This window comes from Symphalangus syndactylus, chromosome 12 (assembly GCF_028878055.3).
Source record: "Symphalangus syndactylus isolate Jambi chromosome 12, NHGRI_mSymSyn1-v2.1_pri, whole genome shotgun sequence".
Classification (NCBI taxonomy): domain Eukaryota; kingdom Metazoa; phylum Chordata; class Mammalia; order Primates; family Hylobatidae; genus Symphalangus; species Symphalangus syndactylus.
In genome coordinates this window covers 133,226,661-133,245,894 of record NC_072441.2, presented here as the reverse complement: position 1 = coordinate 133,245,894, position 19,234 = coordinate 133,226,661, and the positions used below count along the sequence as shown (strand labels likewise).

The 19,234-nt window shown below is 45.3% G+C and overlaps 1 protein-coding gene across 6 annotated transcripts in view; it reads left to right on the top strand.

Annotated features, from left to right (window-relative positions):
* RNF220 (ring finger protein 220) overlaps positions 1-19,234 on the top strand; it is a 303,437-nt gene that overhangs the window by 42,445 nt on the left and 241,758 nt on the right. For 4 of the 6 annotated variants that reach the window (XM_063627653.1, XM_063627652.1, XM_063627650.1 and 1 more), the window contains 3 exons: positions 7,155-7,193; positions 7,717-7,898; positions 14,365-15,106. In XM_063627653.1, the coding sequence (XP_063483723.1) occupies positions 14,482-15,106 (625 nt within the window). In that variant the 5' untranslated portion in view covers positions 7,155-7,193; positions 7,717-7,898; positions 14,365-14,481. Of the gene's footprint in view, positions 1-7,154; positions 7,194-7,535; positions 7,899-14,364; positions 15,107-19,234 lie in introns of those variants that run through there. The other 2 variants (XM_055255323.2, XM_055255321.1) reach the window with 2 other exon arrangements.

Genomic DNA, 19,234 nt, shown 5'->3' with positions numbered 1-19,234 from the left:
GGCTATCCGTTCTATACAGGTCTGTTCTGATCTATGCTTTTTAAAAAATCGTTTTCAATTTCTAGAAGTTTCAAGCCACAGACTTGCACTTTGAGGGGAGAGCATGGAACTCTCACCTGTTGAACGCTTACTATTTGCCAATAACTATGGTGAATACCTTTCATTTAATCCTCGTATCAACTTCATGAACTTAACATTGTCTCCGTTTTAAGCTTGTGGAAACAGAGCTTCAGAGACGGTAAATGTGACAAGGTCATTCAACCAATAAGTGGTAGAAATAGGATTCAAACCCAGCTCTGCCTTCAGTTGCTCTTAACTATGATGTCATATTTCCATGAAATTTTAATAACTCTCATCACTGCAAATGCTCTTTATGACACAACTCTTGAGTAAATTGTTCCCTGACATACCATGGGCATTATTCTTGTAATATTTTCCACTCTTCAATATTCAACTTTTATATTTTTTAATGTCCTACTTAAATCTTATCTTTGTCCAAAACACTTAAGGACATTTCAAACCATGATGGTTTCTCTGGCTTTTGAAAACTTACAGCAGTTTGCCTGTATTACCCATTTGATATATTTTATCTACATTATAAAATTGAGTTTGGGTTTATTTAACCTTTCTTTTGATTATGAGTTAATGCTACAACTCTACAAGCTTCTTAGGGGATAGGAAGTGCATTTCGTGCCTTTTTGGGGGGATAGGGTGGGCATCTTTTACAGCTTCTTCCTACTGCCTTAATTCATACATAGTATGTAGTCAGTAAATATTTGTTGCTAGATTGCCAGATGGTCAATCTTGGCATTGATATTGGCCGAATGTCTTTGGGAGCTGCCTGCAACTACTTCAGAAAGTTTCTTGTTGGAGTCAATATGAAAAATGGAGGATTTATTATTTCTACTGTGAATTTTTTTTTCTTTTTGGGTGATAAAACTGGAAATCTCAAAAAGTCTCCTGGTTTGTGTGTTGGGCATAGATGGGGGAGATTCCTTTTGAAAGTGAGTGTAGAAAAGCAGACTTTTTATTTTGTGAAGGTTTTTTGAAGCTTACAAGTCCTTATATATATATATATATTTTTTTTTTTTTTTTTTAAAGTCCAAATTGCTCCAGCTTGAAGTTCCCCTCCTCCTTTCTCCTCCTTCAGGGCCTTTTTCTAAACCTACTTCCCTTAAAATGACTTTTATTGATTTTCACTCAATAAGAGTTATTCTTCAGAATGAGGATGGAGGGGTCAGAGAGAGAAATTTACCCTGTGTTACCTGTGGAATAGGTGTGCATTTGTATCCAGTCTTGCTTTATTTGTTCTGTTTCCTGTATCCAGAAACTCACACACTGGGGATCATTAGGTCCTCTGTGTCTTGGTCGGAGCTTGAGTACAGTATACTAATAGATCAATTTATGTGTTCATTCATTCAGCAAACATTTATTGAGCAGGCATGTCCTAGGCATTGGAGATACTAAGATGAATAAGATGTAGTCACTGCCCTCAGTGACCTCCAGATGTACAAGAAGACACCAGCCTGAAGGCAGCTGGGATCAGGGAACAAGGCAACTGAATATCCTCCATCAGTTGAATGGAATATCCTCCATTCAACTGAAATCCTAAGAGAATAAAAAGCCCAGTCTTGTAACATAAATATAAACATCTAATCAAATTAGCCAATTAGAAAAACATTTTTAAGAAAAGGCAATCTTTTACCAATTTGTCCTATGTTTCTTTTGCATTTTTTCTCCCTAATTTCTTTGTCTCCAGTCTTACTCGTCTCCAGTCTACATTTGAAATTACCTCCAATTTTATTTTTCTAAACCCTGATCTGATCATGTCATTCCTGTTTTGAGAATTTTCACTCATTCATTCTTTACTTTTTATCAATCACCTACTGGATGTTTACAGTGAGTGTGAAGTGTTTGAGATGCAGTGGCACGCAAGCAGACCCTACCTTCAAGAAGCTTTAGAATCTAGACCAGGTAGTACTTTCTGAATCTTGTCCTTTTATCTAAATCAGTTCAGTCCGACAGACACCAGTATCTGTTGTGCTAAGTATTATGCAAAACAACTAAGACAGAATTCTGCTTTAAGCAGATCAGAGTCTATTAGATGAACCTGAAAACACTCGATAATTCCAGTACAATGTGATAAATGAATAGATGCATGCATAGACTGCTATGATAATCAGATTTGAGGAGAAGAGAGGCTGGTGGGCAGGGTGGTTTCCTGGAAGAGTCCATCCCAAACAAAGTCTTGAAGTATAAATAGGAGTTGGCTAGATGCTGGGAGTGTCCAGTTAGTTCCTTAATGTGACAAACAAGATCTTTCACAGTCCATTAATCTATTTTTCCAGTCTCCCCTTATATCTTCTACACCTTTTTTTTTTCAGCTCCCAGCCCAATTTCTGAATGTTTTTCAAATTAGGAACAAATGCCCCTGGATTATTTAGTGTTGTGCTTTGGATTTGAGAAAGCACCAAATAAATGTGGTGCATCTTTCTGGAGCATCAGTTCTATCAAATGATAAGTAATTTAAAACATGGTTTTATATTAAAGCTTAATATATTTGTGGAGTTGAAGGCAAAATTTCCATTCATTTTTCAAGATAAAACAGGATACATAAATTTCAAGCTAGTGGCAAGCCATTTTAGCCTTGCCCTTAGACATCACCACCTGTACCACCTCTTTCTTGAGGAAAAATTTGAGATGTACTATCGGAATGTGGCAGGAAATTTCATGTGCCTTTGCATATGCTATTTGCTCATCCCTGGAGTGCTCTTCCTATTTTTCTCCCTTGATAAACTCTACTTATCCTTCACAGCCCAACTTAAGTGTCATTCCATATAACAGTCATTTTTAACGAAGCTTAAATGTCATCCCATATGATAGTTATTTTTTAAGCACCCACTCGTGTCTCTGCCTCCTTTCCTAATAGCTCCAGGCAGACTCAGCACCTCCTTCTTTTGTGTTTCTACCACCCTATACTCAGAATATCCATTATAACACTGCTCTCATTGTACCATATGTATTTGCTTTCCAATCCATCTTTGCTACTGGACTATAAACCTCTCTAGGGCAGGCACTATTATTTATCTTTCTATTGTTAGCGACTGGCACTTGGTAGACACTCAATAAATGTTTGTTGAATTTGTGGACCATTCCTTACTCTGCATCACCTCTGCTCTTACATAAAGTGATATGTCCTTTACTTCTCATCTTCAGGGAGTGATATGTTCCACAAAAGTATATTTTCCAGACAACTGAAATTTACTTCTTAAAGTGTCAAAATCTTCTGTTTAAATCATTTTGGTAGGAATTTATTTTTCTGTATTTTCACACGTGTGCTTGCTCTCATAAGTAAAATATACTAAGCGTAATGTGTTCCTTGATGACCTATCCCCAAAAGTATCAGGGTATGTTTGGTTGGAATTCATGACATCCGCTGGGAGCAGTGATGGGATAGGGCTTTTTGCCTTCACACCAAATAACCCTATTTTGTTGTAGTTTTTGAGTTATGGTGCTTGCTTCTTATAGTTCGGTCACCATTTCTCATTGTCAGTGTTCTTGCTCTAACAACACTACCCTTTGCTCTTTTTATATATGTTTTAATGGATATTAAAATTACAAAACTAATATATGTTCACTGAAAACAAACAGAAGTCTATGGAGTCAAAAGTCAAAGTCCTCCCTTCATTCCTGTCTAACCCCCACCCTGTCACGTCCACACTCTCACTCCCTAGCCATAACCATTGTTAACGGTTTAATGTATCCCTACAGGCCTTTTTCTGTCAATGTGTGTGTACATGTATACGGACAAATATCAAATCATATTATAAATACTGTTATATGACTTGCTTTTCTCACTCGACAATATATAATAGGTATCCTTCTATGTCAGTATATCCTAGTCTATATCATTCTTTTTAATGGCTGCCCCCTTTTAATTTGACAATCTTAATCAGCTGTGAATGGGAAAGCCAAATAATCAAGCTTATTAGAATTGTACCTAAGAAAGAATAAATCAGCTCTGAATGAAGGCTTGTGTAATTCTCCTAGGAGGGAAATATGTTAACTTTAGTGCATGGACTTTGTAATGTTTATTTTGGCTATTCTGGGACCCTTTTTGCTTATTTCCTGCTTCATTGTGTTTTGGATAGCTGAGGTTGCTGGACGTATGACCTGTGAATTGGTGAGGTATTACATATTCAATTTTTCATTACATAATTTTGCTATGATTTTATGAGGGATTTGCATTTAATTTATTCATTTAGATTGCTGTTGTAGACAGTGATTAATTCTTCTAGTTTCTAAGTACTTGCATCGTAGTGAGGACCGCTGCATGTGGTAACAGCTAAAAATATTTGGCTTGATGAGGCCGGGCGCGGTGGCTCACGCTTGTAATCCCAACACTTTGGGAGGCCAAGGCGGGTGGATCATGAGGTCAGGCGATCGAGACCACGGTGAAACCCCGTCTCTACTAAAAATACAAAAAATTAGCCGGGCGCGGTGGCGGGCGCCTGTAGTCCCAGCTACTGGGAGAGGCTGAGGCAGGAGAATGGCGTGAACCTGGGAGGCGGAGCTTGCAGTGAGCCGAGATCGCGCCACTGCACTCCAGCCTGGGTGACAGGGCAAGACTCCGTCTCAAAAAATATATATATATATTTGGCTTGATGATTGAACAGACCTTCTTATCTGTATCATCTGTCTGTGAGAGTGTGCACTGGATCTACGGGAACTCTCTAAGTTGATCTGAGGGAGCCTTTTACTACTGATGAACATTAAAGTACTGACAATGTCTTTTGCTATAAACAATAAAATCTTATTTAGGATTTATATAGAATCTTCCTTCTGCCTTCATCCACCATACTAAAATGGCTAAATCCTGTTGATTCTACCTTTTAGATCTCACTGCAATGTGTCCCCTCCTCTCCACTCACTCTGCCCCAGTACCTTGGTTCAGGCCCTACTTTATCCCAACTGAATTACTTGAGATAGACTTTTTAATTGGCCTCCCTGCCTCTTGTCTAACCTCCACCTTGTCCACCCAGCAACTAGTGCTTGTTTTAAAACAGAAATCCTACCCTGTCACACCCCTAAAACCCTCTAGGGGTTTCTCATCATCTATAGGATAATGTCCACTTTCCTTAGCTTAGTATACAAAGCCTTTTGTGATTTGGCCCACTTCTCCTGCCTATCTCTTGCTGCTCAATGTTTCATATTTCAATTTCGAGGGAAATCAGTGGCTTATAATTCCTTTAACACACCACACAAGAGAGTTCTCAATAAATGCTTGTTAAATGAATGAATGAAATACCTTATGTAGCTAGGGTGACCATTCAACCTGCTTGGCCCAGGATGGCCCTCGTTCACATTTGTCATCCCAGTGTAATTATTAAAAGTGTCCCTTTTTTATCATCAAACTTGTCTCAGTTAGATCAATAAATTCTAAGGTCATCCTTATTATAGTGGTTATCAAATTGATTTTTAACTCTTTCTTTGTCTCCCCTACTAGATGGTGAGCTCTTTGAGGACAGGAGTTCATTTTTATATCCTAGTTTATTCATTCAACTAAGAGACTGATGCTGTAAGGTGCTTAGGGTATGATATAGAATGCAACAAACATGATTCTTGACTTCATGAAGTTTACAATCCAGCAGGAAATAATAATTTAGTGGAAAGAATAGAGCCTAACATAATAAATGCTGGTGTATGAGTGAATGATTAAACATGGATTAGAAGTTTCTCAACAGGCCAGGAATGGTGGCTCACCCCTGTAATCCCAGCACTTTGGGAGGCCGAGGCAAGTGGATCACTTGAAGTCAGGAGTTTGAGACGAGCCTGGCCAACATGGTGAAATCGTATTTCTACTAAAAATTATTTGGGCATGGAGGGGCATGCCTATAATCCCAGCTACTTGGGAGACTGAGGTAGGAGAATCGCTTGAACTAGGGAGACGGAGGTTGCAGTAAGCTGAGATCACGCCACTGCACTCCAGCCTGGGCGGGAGAGTGAGATTCCATGTCAAAAAAAAGAAATAAATAAAAATAAAGTTCCTCAACAAATAATCCTCATATCATGAATTATAGAAATAGTCATAAATGTAGAACTAGAACTCTAAGTGATCAAATTAACAATTTATTTAGAGTTGCCAATTAAAACTTTAAAATACAAACAGCACACATATACGTAAACATACTTAATATTTAGATGCTACCTTAATGTTAAACATAAGTAAAAAGGACAATGAAATAATAGCAAGAAAGAGATTTTGAGTCTCATTCTTTTTAGACAATTTATAATCCTATGTGGTTCTCTGCAAAGTGGATTATCAGTGTGTACTCCATTTCTCCCCACCCTCCCTTTTTTTTTTTTTTCAGATGAGAAATCTGAGGTTTTAGACACTTAACCACAAAACAAAGGAATGATTTTTTTTTTTTTTTTTGTCACCCAGGCTGGAGTGCAATGGCGTGATCTCGGCTCACTGCAACTTCCGCCTCCTGGGTTCAAGCGATACTCCTGCCTTGGCCTCCTGAGTAGCTGGGATTACAGGCGCATGCCACCACGCCCGGCTACTTTACTTTTTGTATTTTTAGTAGAGACAGGGTTTCACCTGTTTGTCAGTCTGGTCTCAAACTCCTGACCTCTTGTTCTGCCCTCCTCGGCCTCCCAAAGTGTTGGCATTACAGGCGTGAGCCACCGCGCCCGGCCAGGAATGACTTCTTAAACCAGGATTTGATTTTGGTTGAACTTTGCTTTCAGAACTAGAACTACCTGCTATCCAAGACTTGTTAAACACATTTTCATGGGCAAATTACAAAACCCTTTCAACCCCAGTTTCCTCTTCTATGAAGTAGTGGTAATATTACCTCCAGAATTAATCCTAGGAGTAAATGAAATTATGTAAAGGCATTTAGTCCAATAACTGGGCTCCTAGAAAGCACTCAGGAATGTTAGTTCTCTGTCCATTTCCCCTGTTTATCTTTCTGTGTTTGATGAATTATAGGATGATATGAAATGATCTGAAAAGAATGAACTGTAATATAAACATCAATAAAACACCATTAAAAAACTTTATTCTCACATCTGGATGCTAAACTAGGCCTTCACCTCCTCCAAAAGTTACAGTTTTATTAATATTCATTTATTATTTATTATTATAGTCAAAGACCCAGAGAAGCATTCTAGGAACAAAGCAGCAGGTAAGATTTTTCTGGAAAAAGGCAGATATTTTGAGGAACCCAGGATTTGGGGGTCATTTAAGCAGCAGTGGATGTCAGTCTTCAAGCTTTGCCCATTTACTCTTGGTCCCTTTTGGTTCAGGAAAGGAAGAAGAACAAGCACCAAAACATTCACTGAGACCTTTGCGGGTGGGGGAGGAGGGATGTAAACAAAAGCCAACGCTCTCTTTAGTTCACAATGGCTCGCGACCCCAAGACTTCCAAGCTCCTTGGTGAGGGCCAGCAGGTCTGTTCTCCAGGAGTGCCCTGGGTCTGGACTTCATTTCCCAGAGTCCCTTAGTGCCCTAATGTATTCAGTGCTCAGAGTGCCTGTATGTGTGTGAGTGTGAGAGAATGTGTGCGTGCGTGTGTGTGCGCGCGTGTGTGTGTCTCCGAGTCCCTGGGAGAGTGGAGGCTCATTCACTGATTAGAGCCAGCGCTGAGAGGCAGCACTGCTCCTTCTCTCACGCCAACCGAGTCTCTTGATCTGTACATGCAATCCCAGGCAGCTCGCGAACACAAACCCGGGGCCAGCCGCCTACTGCTGCTGCTGCCGCTGCCGCCGCCGCCGCCGCCGCCGCTGCCTCCGCCGGCTCTGCGAACCCGGGACTTTTCATGCACCACACTCTCCGCCTGCTTCCCTCCGTGTCCTGAAAAGTGCGACCGTTCTCCCAAGGAATTTCCACGGCAAGTATGGAGATCAGAAAGGGGTGTGGACGTGTGTGCGTACCCAAGAGGGGTGGGTGCGAGGGCGGCCGGCTTGTTCAGGAACCTGGCTAACTTTCCGGGTCCGTTTCCTAGGGATTCGGGCGGTTCCCTCCGGACGGGGGCAGGGACTGGGACTCGGACTGGCGCGTCTTGGATCATCGCGACGGAGCCTCTCGGCATCGGCGCCCTGCGCGCTCCGTGCGCTGCCTCGCTCAAACTTTCAGTCTTGAGTTTTCCTTAATGTGTTTTATTTGGGGAGGGGGGGGAGGTGCAAGGGGGAGGGACCAGACGCGGGAATTGGACAAGTAGGGAGGGTGAGGGCACTGCAAGGGAAGGGAGCAGGACTTCTTTTCTCCGTCTTTTAATAAGCCCCATTCCCACTTTGTTTGGGTCGATCGCGAGAATGCCTGCCTTCTCGCCGGGCTCCCTGGTGCACCCCCCGGTGATTTCCGGGCTCCCCTGTGTACCCCGCATTGATTTCCGGCGAGGCCAGGGCTGGGTGGTACTCAGTGGGGAGCCCGAGGCGGCGGGCGGATGGAGTAGGGGCGATCCGAATGAGAAACGACCCCGACAGCCTCCACCCCACACACAGCCGGCTCCGCGGGATACCCGGGGAGTGGCTGTTTAGCCCTGGACCCCGGGTGCTCGGCTGACTTTTTCCTAGCGGGGGCGCGTGTGAAGGGTGTGGAGGCAGGGAGGTGGGGTAGGATGGAGGGATACTCTGCGGGCAGGAAGGAGGCAGGTGCTAGCATAGAGGCGGACCGTTCTAAACGCCACTGGTAAACTCCCCACTCCGCTGGGCTGGACCGGCCTGGCCGTAGAGTAGCCCGACACGTGGGATCTCCCGCGATTTTCGGGGTCGGGAGCCCCTCTCCCAGCGGTTCTACTGAGCAAGGCGGGAGGACGATCGTGGAGACGAGGGCGCATTACTCTGTTTGTAGTTTTATTTTTATCTTAGACCTGCCTTAAACTGAGTAACAATTTCTCTTCTGACTTGAGAACAAAACTTTTCACTGAGCACGCCGGTCGCTGCGGTCCTGTGGCCACTGCCGCCGCGCTTGTCAGCCTGGGCCGAGCGACCTTCTCTGCCCGGAACCCAGCCCCGCCACCGCACTCCGGAGCCTCCGGCCTCCCCCACCCCACCCCCGCCCCCCAACCCGGGGCTTTTCAGGGCTCGGCCTGGGCGTTTCGCCTTTGTGCTTTGTAAGAGAAAGCCTTTTCTTCCAGGGCACAACAAACTTGGGCGGAGAGCTTCCGTGTGGCCCCCCGGGCGAGGCCGCCCACGGTGGTGAGGCCATCCGAGGGGATGCCCGGTTCATCCCCCAATCCAGGAGCCTCTCCGAGAGCTCGCGGCCCAGGTCGACCCCAGCTGGCAAGGGCGCGCAGGAGTCCCGAAGTAGCGGGGACTAGGGCAGCCAGGAGGCAGGGGAAAAGCTCTCGCTTCCCGTTAAGCACACCCTGCATTCTTGGGTCGTGGATGCAGCTCCAGCGGAGGCCCGTGTTCCGGCCCTGAGCCAGGCGCGCGTCTCACTGGGTGGGTGCATGGGGCCCGGGCCATAGGTGTGGGGGCACAGCCCTGCCTGGCCGGCCCGGGTCGTCTGAGGTCTGCGCCGGCCCACTGCCCCGGGAGCCGCCGAGGGGGACAGCACGGCGCTCGCTGCCCACGACGCCCAGCAGCCACGTCTTGCCTCTCGCCTCCGCTCCGGACTCGGCTTGAGGGGCAAAGGGGAGAGAAAGGAAAAATAAAGAGAAAAAAGAGCGGCAGTGAGGAAGCAGCGAGGGGACTGGGGGGAGCAGAGTGGGCAGGGGGGCTTTGCCTTGCCTGGCCTCCTCCTCTTTCCGTCTCGCGGCCTCTTCCTGCAAAGGGGAATGAGCAGAGGGGGGAAAGGCAGAAAGAGCGTCGAGGAAAAGCGGTTCTGGCGTCTTCCGTGCCGATCCCTCCTGGCCCGCAGAGACCCGGCAAAAGTGGCGTGAGTTCGCTTGCTGCGCTTCGAGGCGAGGTTGGGGAAGGCCGAGGACGGGGCGGCGCCGCGTCGCGCCGCTGGTGGCCGACAGGGCCGGGGCCAGGCGCGGAGCGAGCGGGGACACACACCTGTTCTGCGAGTGTGCGGCGGCCGGACGGCCGCGGTGCGGGCCGCGGAACCCTCCCTCCCGCACCGCGCATCCGCAGTCGAGGAGCTGGAAGGGCCCAGCAGCCCCTCGCCGGTCCGCATTTGCAGGAGAAGCGGGAGTGGAGGAGCCCGCGGCTGCCAGCTGAAGCGGTGGCGCGCGCGGCGGCGAGACCCGGGTGACCCCCGGGGCGGGGCTGGAGGTCCTTGGACTTTGGTCGAAGGCTGGCAGCTCTGAGCCCCTGTCCCGCGGGCCCCGCGCAGCTGCGGACCAGAGGCCCTTGCACGTGTCGGTTCTTCCCGGACTGGCGCCTTGGTTGCCCAAAGTTAGGCGCAGATTGTTTCGTGCGGAGGTTGTTGGGACCTAGAGTATTCTATATACAAAGGCAACCGAGAGCCGGAGGTAGAGGTCAGGCCAAAGAGTAGTGGGCTCGGCTCCGCGTTGGGCCCAAGTTTATGTAGGTTTCGCCTTCACTTCTTCTTCCCCCGTTTTCCCTAAAAGAGTTGATTTTTTTTCCCAGTCGAGACTCTTCCGAGCTGAATAATGCACCCGCTCGCTGAGCCGGTATCCCAGCGACCCCGCACTCTCGGACTGGACCGGGCTGTCTCGGATTCGCACCCTTTGGCCAAGCTGGGCCTGAACCCGGGTCCAAATCTGGGACCGATACCCGGTCATGCCTGAAACACAGGCGTCGGCCCTAGCCCGGGAACTGTGTTAGCCTTATGTTCCCTGAGCTCTCGCATATGGTGGTAAAATTTCTGTTAGAGCGGTGTTTCCAAATACCCCCTGGGCGTTTGGTGTGCGGGAATTCTCTTCAAGCGAAGTCTGTGAACTTAAAAAAAAAAATTCTTTCCTGCGTTCTTAACAACCCCCGACTACTCTGCCTCATTTCCCATTGTTCTTTGCTTTTTAAGTTCCCTGTTAATTTTTTAAAAGTTTATTTACGCAAAGGAAAAATATCGTTTAATTTGTTCTATTATTTTAATTCCTGGCTTTTGGAAACGGTTCAGAGACCACAAAAATGTCACCTGTTGTAATAAGCAGAGGAGTGTTGTGTGTGCATTTTAATTGCCAGCAGAGTCGTAGTTTGGTGGGCGCCCTGAGCTCGGCTCCGGGAAAGAGCCCTTTGCAGCTTTCTTTGTGGCAGTCATTTGCAAATGGGTTTGGCTCTCAGCTACGGCGGAGGCAGAGGCGGCAGCAGCACCGCTTCCTTCTACGCCGATCCCGGGCGCGAGTCAGGAAGCCCGCTGACCCTGGACCGGGATGGGCAGAGGATGGGATGGGAGATAACCTACTCTCTGAGACTTTATCTTGGGCTTTCGGTTTTTCTATGCGAAAGTGGCTAGTTCGCTCCGCAGAGCGCGGAGCGCTGCGCATCAGCCCAGCCTCAGACATTTTCACGTTCCAAACGCGGGCGTCTTCGTTTCATTTGTCCTAGTTCTGGCGTGTTTAACCACGCAATTAGTAATCTCACTAATTATTCAGATAGCTGGCGTTTTGCAATCACTTTAAACCAGGGTCGGGAGTGTGATTTAAGAAACAAACTCCCACAGATACGGAACTGAACCAAACCCATCACGTCAAGGATTTGAAATTTTTTTAACTCAGTATTTGTTGGTCCCTCCGTCCAACCTCACTGCCTGCCAGACAATTTATTTAGCTTTGTGGATTGATCCCTCCTCCTTGTTTAGTTAATTCAACAAAGACTTTTTGCAATCTGTTTGGAGTTTGTCTGATGCCGTGGAAAAGTAGCTGATGATTTATTTGGTTGCTTTTCGATTTCTGTCTTCAGCCCTTCTTTCTCCTCCTTTCAGCGGGGATGTCAGCTGTTATTACTTCCTATTGATCCCTTTGCAAAGTGAGAAGTGAACTAAAATTAATGTCAATTCCACTGCTCGGATCAATAGCTGGAGTTATTTTAATCTGGATTTGCACGAAGTGCTAAATTAAAAAAAATCAGCATAGAGGCAGAAAAGTAACAGTTACTTACTTTCCCTTTGCCAGGTTCTTCACAGTCACCCAAATGCTCCATCAAGCTGATTATCTTACAATCCATATTTTTTTAATTAAGAGGGTCAGTTGGTTTTCTTATTTTGGGTTCTGTGTTTAAACCCATGACATTTTGACATTGGGAGTGTATTAACTATGGATTTTCATAATGACTGTGGTCAGCTGAAGCCTCATCTATACAAGTTGTTAGTGTGAGGAGAGGGTAAGAAAGAAAAGGGAAAAGAAGAAAAGCACTCCCCCCTCCCCCATGGAGACCAACGCCCACGCAATGAAGTAAAAGAGATGTGGCCTGGAAAAATATTGTTGATTTATTTTCAGGGTAATGAAGTTTTCAAATGAATAACCAGGGTTGAGTGATTCACCGGGTTCTGTTGGAGTGTCCGGTGCTGTCACCAGATTCCTAATTTATGAAACTCATTTAAGATAATGAGGTGATCTAGGAAGTAAAAATAGCAAGTGAATCCTGGGGGGGGGGGGGGGCTCGTATTTTGAGGGGCAAACATTCCTCCTTTCACACTCAGTGTGTTATGTTTGTCCTTTTCTCCAGTTTGCCTCATATAATACTGCTTGTTGATAGACAAGTAGCTATTTCTGTTGTGAAGAGCTGCTTAGAACCCTTGGAACAGCCCTAGACCCACTTTCAGAGCGTCTATGTTGTATGACCATTAATCTGACTAGAAAACAGCCAAGAATAGGATTCCCAGACTTGTAGCCTAACTGGCTGTCCTTGGCAGATCATTCCCTGCACTGCTATAACTTGACAGGAAAGTTATTTAAAATTTGGAAGAGAGAAAAATCCGTTAATGTGAGATACATAATCTGGTAATTTAGCAATGATGTCTATAAGGAAAGATGCCAAATGAGGAAGCAGTCTGATGGTGTCCACTCATCTTCCCAATTAATAACAGTCATTGGCACGTCTGCTACAGGATGGGAGAAGGAAATACTCTCTTTGCACTGCATTAAGCCAGGAGGATTCATCTACCGTTTAACTGATGTTTCTCTGTTTGAGGGAATACCAAAGATACTCCAGGTGGGCTTTTTAAAAGGGACGAGGTAGATTTTATTTCTGATATGACTCTCAATTTAAAGGCATAATTTGTAGCAGACGGTGATTTTTGGTTATGCTTTGAGTTTCATTAAGTTTCTATTTCGTGTATATTTTTGACACTAATAAGTCCTGGTATTCACCTTATGTTGTCCTGGCTTTTGATATACAGCCCTTCTCCCAGCCCCCACTCAAAATACACTTTGGAATGGGACCAGTGACTATGAAAATGTACAACCTAAATTTACAAGGGAAACTGAAAGAAGTCTCTCCGAACTCCAATTTGTTCCGGGGGCCTTTATTGGACAGCAGCTCTGACTGGGCCAATAAGCAGAGCAAAATAAGTCAGGAATTTTGTTAACATTTTGTTCCAAATGTTAATGGCAAATCCAAGGCAGTTTACAAATCTACTTAAGAGTGAGTGCATTAGTAACTAAAATTACCGATCTGTTCTTTGCTGCCCTTAGAAGACAGATGCTTCTAGAGAGCGTATGCCAAAGGCGCCCATTATGGTTTTAAATATTGTCAGAGACGCCAGGCATTTTATTGATGAAGGTTTTGTTCCTTCTCAGAAAAGAGAAATAGAAAGCCCATGTGATTAGAGAGGGGTGTGCATCAAAATAAATGTTAATGTTGTTTGTTCACATAGCACTTTTTTCTGGAAACAGTCTTAGATGATACATGAAGATGTGTGTGTATGTATGTGCCAATGTGTATCTTTTATCCATGTGTATACTTTGTACTAACTAATATGTACAAGTGTTCCTGGTCTAGATGAACTTGAATTAGGGATATTTCAGTATCAGAGTGTTGTTAGGGGAGATGAAGAGAGGATGCATATGTGGGGAATCGTATAGGTAGAATGTGGTCTCTGAACATCAGGCCTGCCATGAGTGGTGGATGCAGGTGGAAGCACTTTAAAACATAGACCCCCCCACTTAATCTACTGGATGGCTTGGCCTTCCAAAGCTCATTTGTTCAGGGAATATCATATTTGGAGGTTTTATGATATTTTTTTCTTTGCTGGGCTCAGGCGCATTTCACCCGGAACGTGTAGGGACCAAAGTCAGCTACGCGTACATCACAGTAAGTTGTCTATTGATTTTCCTGGATGAAAATGGTCTGATGCTGCTGCCCACTGGCTCCTAAAGCCTGTGGTGTCTCTTGCCCGAGCATCTGTAAGCCAGAAGGATGGTGTTTCGATCACTTGGGGTTTCCCTTTTTTTCCTCCCCCTGACTTTCCTCCCCCTTCTTTTTTTCTCTTTGCTGTTTCTACAGGTCTTAGGAGGGAATGATTCCCCAGTAATATTCCCTGCCCTGACCCAAGGTGCCGCTTGGCCTCCCTCCCAGGGAAGACTGCTTCTTGTGTAACGCCGGCCACAGAAAGAGACTCCGATGGACTTACACCGGGCAGCCTTCAAGATGGAGAACTCATCCTACCTTCCCAACCCTCTGGCATCCCCAGCACTGATGGTCCTGGCATCCACGGCTGAGGCCAGCCGTGATGCTTCCATCCCTTGTCAGCAGCCCCGACCCTTTGGTGTACCTGTCTCAGTTGACAAGGACGTGCATATTCCTTTCACCAACGGTTCCTATACCTTTGCCTCTATGTACCATCGGCAAGGTGGGGTGCCAGGCACTTTTGCCAATCGTGATTTCCCCCCTTCTCTACTACACCTCCACCCTCAATTTGCTCCCCCAAATCTAGATTGCACCCCAATCAGTATGCTGAATCATAGTGGTGTGGGGGCTTTCCGGCCCTTTGCCTCCACCGAGGACCGGGAGAGCTATCAGTCAGCCTTTACGCCGGCCAAGCGTCTTAAGAACTGCCATGACACAGAGTCTCCCCACTTACGCTTCTCAGATGCAGATGGCAAGGAATATGACTTTGGGACACAGCTGCCATCTAGCTCCCCTGGTTCACTAAAGGTTGATGACACTGGGAAGAAGATTTTTGCTGTCTCTGGCCTCATTTCTGATCGGGAAGCCTCATCGAGCCCAGAGGATCGGAATGACAGATGTAAGTACGTTGGTTCGAGCCCTCCCTTACCCCCAGTAAGCCCTGCCTCACCGTGATGTTCAACAGGTCGGTGGCATTTTACATGCTCCTAGTAATGGGAAGGGCCAACTAAGTCCCTTTCACTAGCTGTGGAGTGCTAAGCTTTGCTTGTCTCTTATCAGTGAGCACTGATAGTTCTTGAAATGTTTTTCTGAAAGTAGCCAGAGGCAAGTTGGCCCCAGCACAGCCTTTCTCTTGGGCCCTAGTGGGCTTATTCTCTGAGGACTCGAGTGAAGAGGGGTGCCACCGATGACTGGAGTGAATGTCATTTCATTAAGAAGTGTCGGCTCCTAGGGAATTTGGGGGGCCTAAAGAAACATGTCCACTCCTCCTCTCTTTGCTGTCCTCATTATGTTTGTCTGATCTGTGTTATTTTCTAGCTTTTCCATTGTATCACATCCAGCAGACTCCACGTGATTCTATTTTCACAACTCTCAGCCCTTGTCCATATCAGGCTATTTTTCAGAGAAGGACAAAGGTGTCGTCAATCACCATAAAGCATTTCAAACAGCTGTGTTTTCCTTGCGATCGCAAGGCTAGAAAGCCGACTTCTCTTGGGATTTCACAGGTTTGCTGGATGCTTATCCTGGGGCTCACTTTTAGGACTAGACACGGTTGACCTGTGTGACTGCTCCATATTTGATGTTCACAACTATTATTAATTTCTGCTTATGAAACAGCTTTTTCTCGTGTTCTCCAAGTGCCTTGTTGGGCTCTGGCTACACTTACTCATAGCTAGAACTAAACCTTTATTTGGAACTTGTAGACTAGGAGTGCTGAACCCTGCAATCTTTTGCTCTAATATAATCAGAAAATAATTGTGTTTTGAAGCTTTTGGGCTGTGGGTAGACAGAGCAGTTTTCTTCAAGCCTGGTGAGAATTTATGAACTGAGGGTGTTTTTTCCACGCAACCCTTTGTTCTCAGATTTGCTTTATTTTATTTTCTTAAGAAAACTACATCTGAGGTTTGTCTTCCCCTTTTCTCTATTTTTTCGTGCCCCCGTCCTCTCTATAACCACCAACACGAATACCATTTTTTTCCCTCCTCTTTATGATGCCGAGGAAAGTAATAGAGACATTGCAGCTCTCTCCCCTGTCGCCACTGCTTCCTCAGGCTGTCTCCTTGAATTAGGCACTGTGTTAACTTTCCTGCGCTAAAAGGCATCTGCCTAAACCCAGCGTACCTTTTCAATAAAAGTCATCATAAAATCAACCTGCCTTGTAAATCCATCGCTCTTTGGTTTTGAAATATGTTGCAAGTGTGTCTTTTATGTCAGCGTCTGTAAGCCGGAGACCTCCCCACTTAAGGGAGAAGGCTGCTGGCTGACAGCACTACTGCTAGTGTTGCCCTCTCACTTTGGCTTTGGTTCTCTTTCACCTTTTCACTTTCTGTTGACTTGTGTGTCTTGTGATCCTGCTTCTTGGATATAGCTGCTGAACAGGTATCGGCACTGTGTTGGTTCATTTGATTTGATTTTATTTTAGTTTTCATTTGTCCAGTGATGTGCAAGTGATCAAGGCTAGTTGTAATGTGACCTCCAGCCAAAACTGCCTTGTGTTAGGGTGTGACAGATTCCGCCTCTTTTTTTCTCCAAATACAAGTTGAAAATGAAATCCTCTCATAACTAATATGCCACCAAGTAACATCTGGAGATTGAGATCTCTTTCTTCTTACCTAACAGATCCAGCTTGTCTCCATTTTTCTGTCTTTTTAGCCCAAACCTGTATCCGACTCCAGAGCAGGAGGAAGCTTGTTAGTCAAGTCAGAACTCATAGACGTGGATATCCATTCCCCTCTGAGTGTCAAAGCCATAACTCTTCTGTTTGCCTGGTTTGCATTGTGTGGTGGTGGCATCCGCCATGGAGATGGATCCCTCACACAGGAATACGCCTGGGTGGAGAAAAATTAAATGAGTCTGTCTCCCAAAGTGAAATGGAATTCTGACCTTGAAATTAATGAGATTCTGATCAGAAGGGTGGGGAAACTTCTTTATTTCCAATGCAGTGTTACATAAATTGGAGTCCTTTCCTCTTTTATTCATTTAAAATATTCTTCCCTTACAGAGTACCTTGTGTTCTCCTTTTTTTTCTTGTACACAAGCATAAAACCTATAGGGGTGTCTGTGAGGGGAGGGTGTTTGTACACCCACGTTATTATCCAGAGTTGCATTTGTGACTAATCTTTAATAAGAAACAAAGGTGCAAAGTGAAAAGGAGGCTGTGCTACCCTGTGGTCACCCTGGATTTGTGCTCTTTCCTCCCTTCCTTACCTTAGGTGGTTAGCACATCCCTCACTGGGTCATACTAGATGGCATTTGTGCTTTTGATTGTGAATTTTTGGAAGGCAGGAGAATTATTTTTCTGTAAGGAAGGGTTGAAGAGGCACTAAGACAAAGTCTGCAGCAGCTTTCTTGGCTCCTGTCATATGCCGACGTGTGTCGGAATATTTATGGTCTGTTTTATGTAAATACATATTTAAGGGCCGTTAGAAGGCCTGATTATTCCCACTAGATGCCTTTCAGGTCCTCCCTACAGAACCGTTTTGAAATAAGTAATATTTCTCAGATAATCAAGTGACAGTATACAAGACTGCTTCCAAAGGGAAAGAAAGCTTCAGGGGCAGGGGGCAGTGGCGGCGGATGGGGATATGAAAAGACAGAGGATAGAAAGTGTTCAGACGAGCAGAGTGATAGGATACAGTGCTTTCGCCAGATTGCCCAAATTAACCATATATGGTTGATATATGTACACACACACACGTATATATGTATATATATTTATTCTTAAAATTTAGAGTTAATTGCTGATATGGTCGACTCATTTTTCAGTTCTCTTTGTATAAATATCTTTTCATAAAATATTTTTTAAATGTTTTAATTAAATGCAGCAGTCAAACTCCAAAGTAAGCATTTAGCTTTAGAGTTTTGTTGGTGGTTGGGGGTGGGAGGTGAGAATGGGGGTGTGTGTCCTTTACTTAGAGCAGAAGTTTTTATGACTGAGTTTTAGGTCATTAAGAAATCAGTTGTATAATGGAAACACTGACAGTTTTTACTGTTGCAGCCACCCCCTGCTCACACACTACATCAATATGCAGATACGTCCACTTGTGAGCCCACTGGAAAGAGAGGCCTGCAGACATGGTGTAATGCACACTTGTTCTTTCCTTAAATCTGGGTACTGGTAGGCAGGATTTCTTTTGTGATTAAACATGAATTTTTATAGACAGAAATATAGTGATTTGGGTCAAGCATCATCTTTCCTGATAGATGATTCTGGTTTGCTTGCCTGTCCATCCACCTGGCTTCACAGGTGATTCCTGAGGGAGGTGTTGTGCTCTATGGAAAAACAAGCAGCCTTTACTCTACAGGACTGACTTACTTGCCCTGGAAAATGGGAGAAGTGTTTTGTGAGAAGCCATTCATGGAGGATGCATAATTCCCCAGGAAGGGGACTGAGGTAACTCCTGTTTATTGTCACTCCCTGAATCAGTCCCCAAGGCTCATTGTGCAGGGAAATAATGCTAAAATTTATGGACCAATTACAAATAGTTCACGTGTGCCTTACATATGAAATGTCTACAGCGATGTTTCCCAGGGCCTTTAAAATAAACATTTCCTCATTAAGGAAACTTTACAACAAAAGGGAAGATAAGTATTGTCTGCTGTCTTGTGTTAGAATCTGTACATTTATTACCCCCTTAGCACTCTGGCTCCTGTCATGTGCATTTCCTGATGGTCCTCTTCAGGCTGCCCCTGTGCCCAGATTCCTGCCTGTGTGACACAGTCTTTGGCCAGCCTGCCAGCCTATCCACTCAGCCCAAATTGGAGTTGACGAAGTATACATGCGCACCACAGGGCCGAGAGGGCCCAGAACTGCCCGCGTGGAGTGGCGACTGGCCCTGTCTTCTGGCTTACCCCAGGGATGGACTCTGGGCACTGACCATAAGTGGCTTGGCTTTGCCCTCTTTCCTTGACCTTCACTGTGGTCGGGTAGAGTCACAGGTAGGCAGGAAACCTGATGGCTCACAGCAGCTCCTGGATGTTCTGCTTTGCTCTCATCTTTGATGTACTTGAACAGCCATTCTTGGGT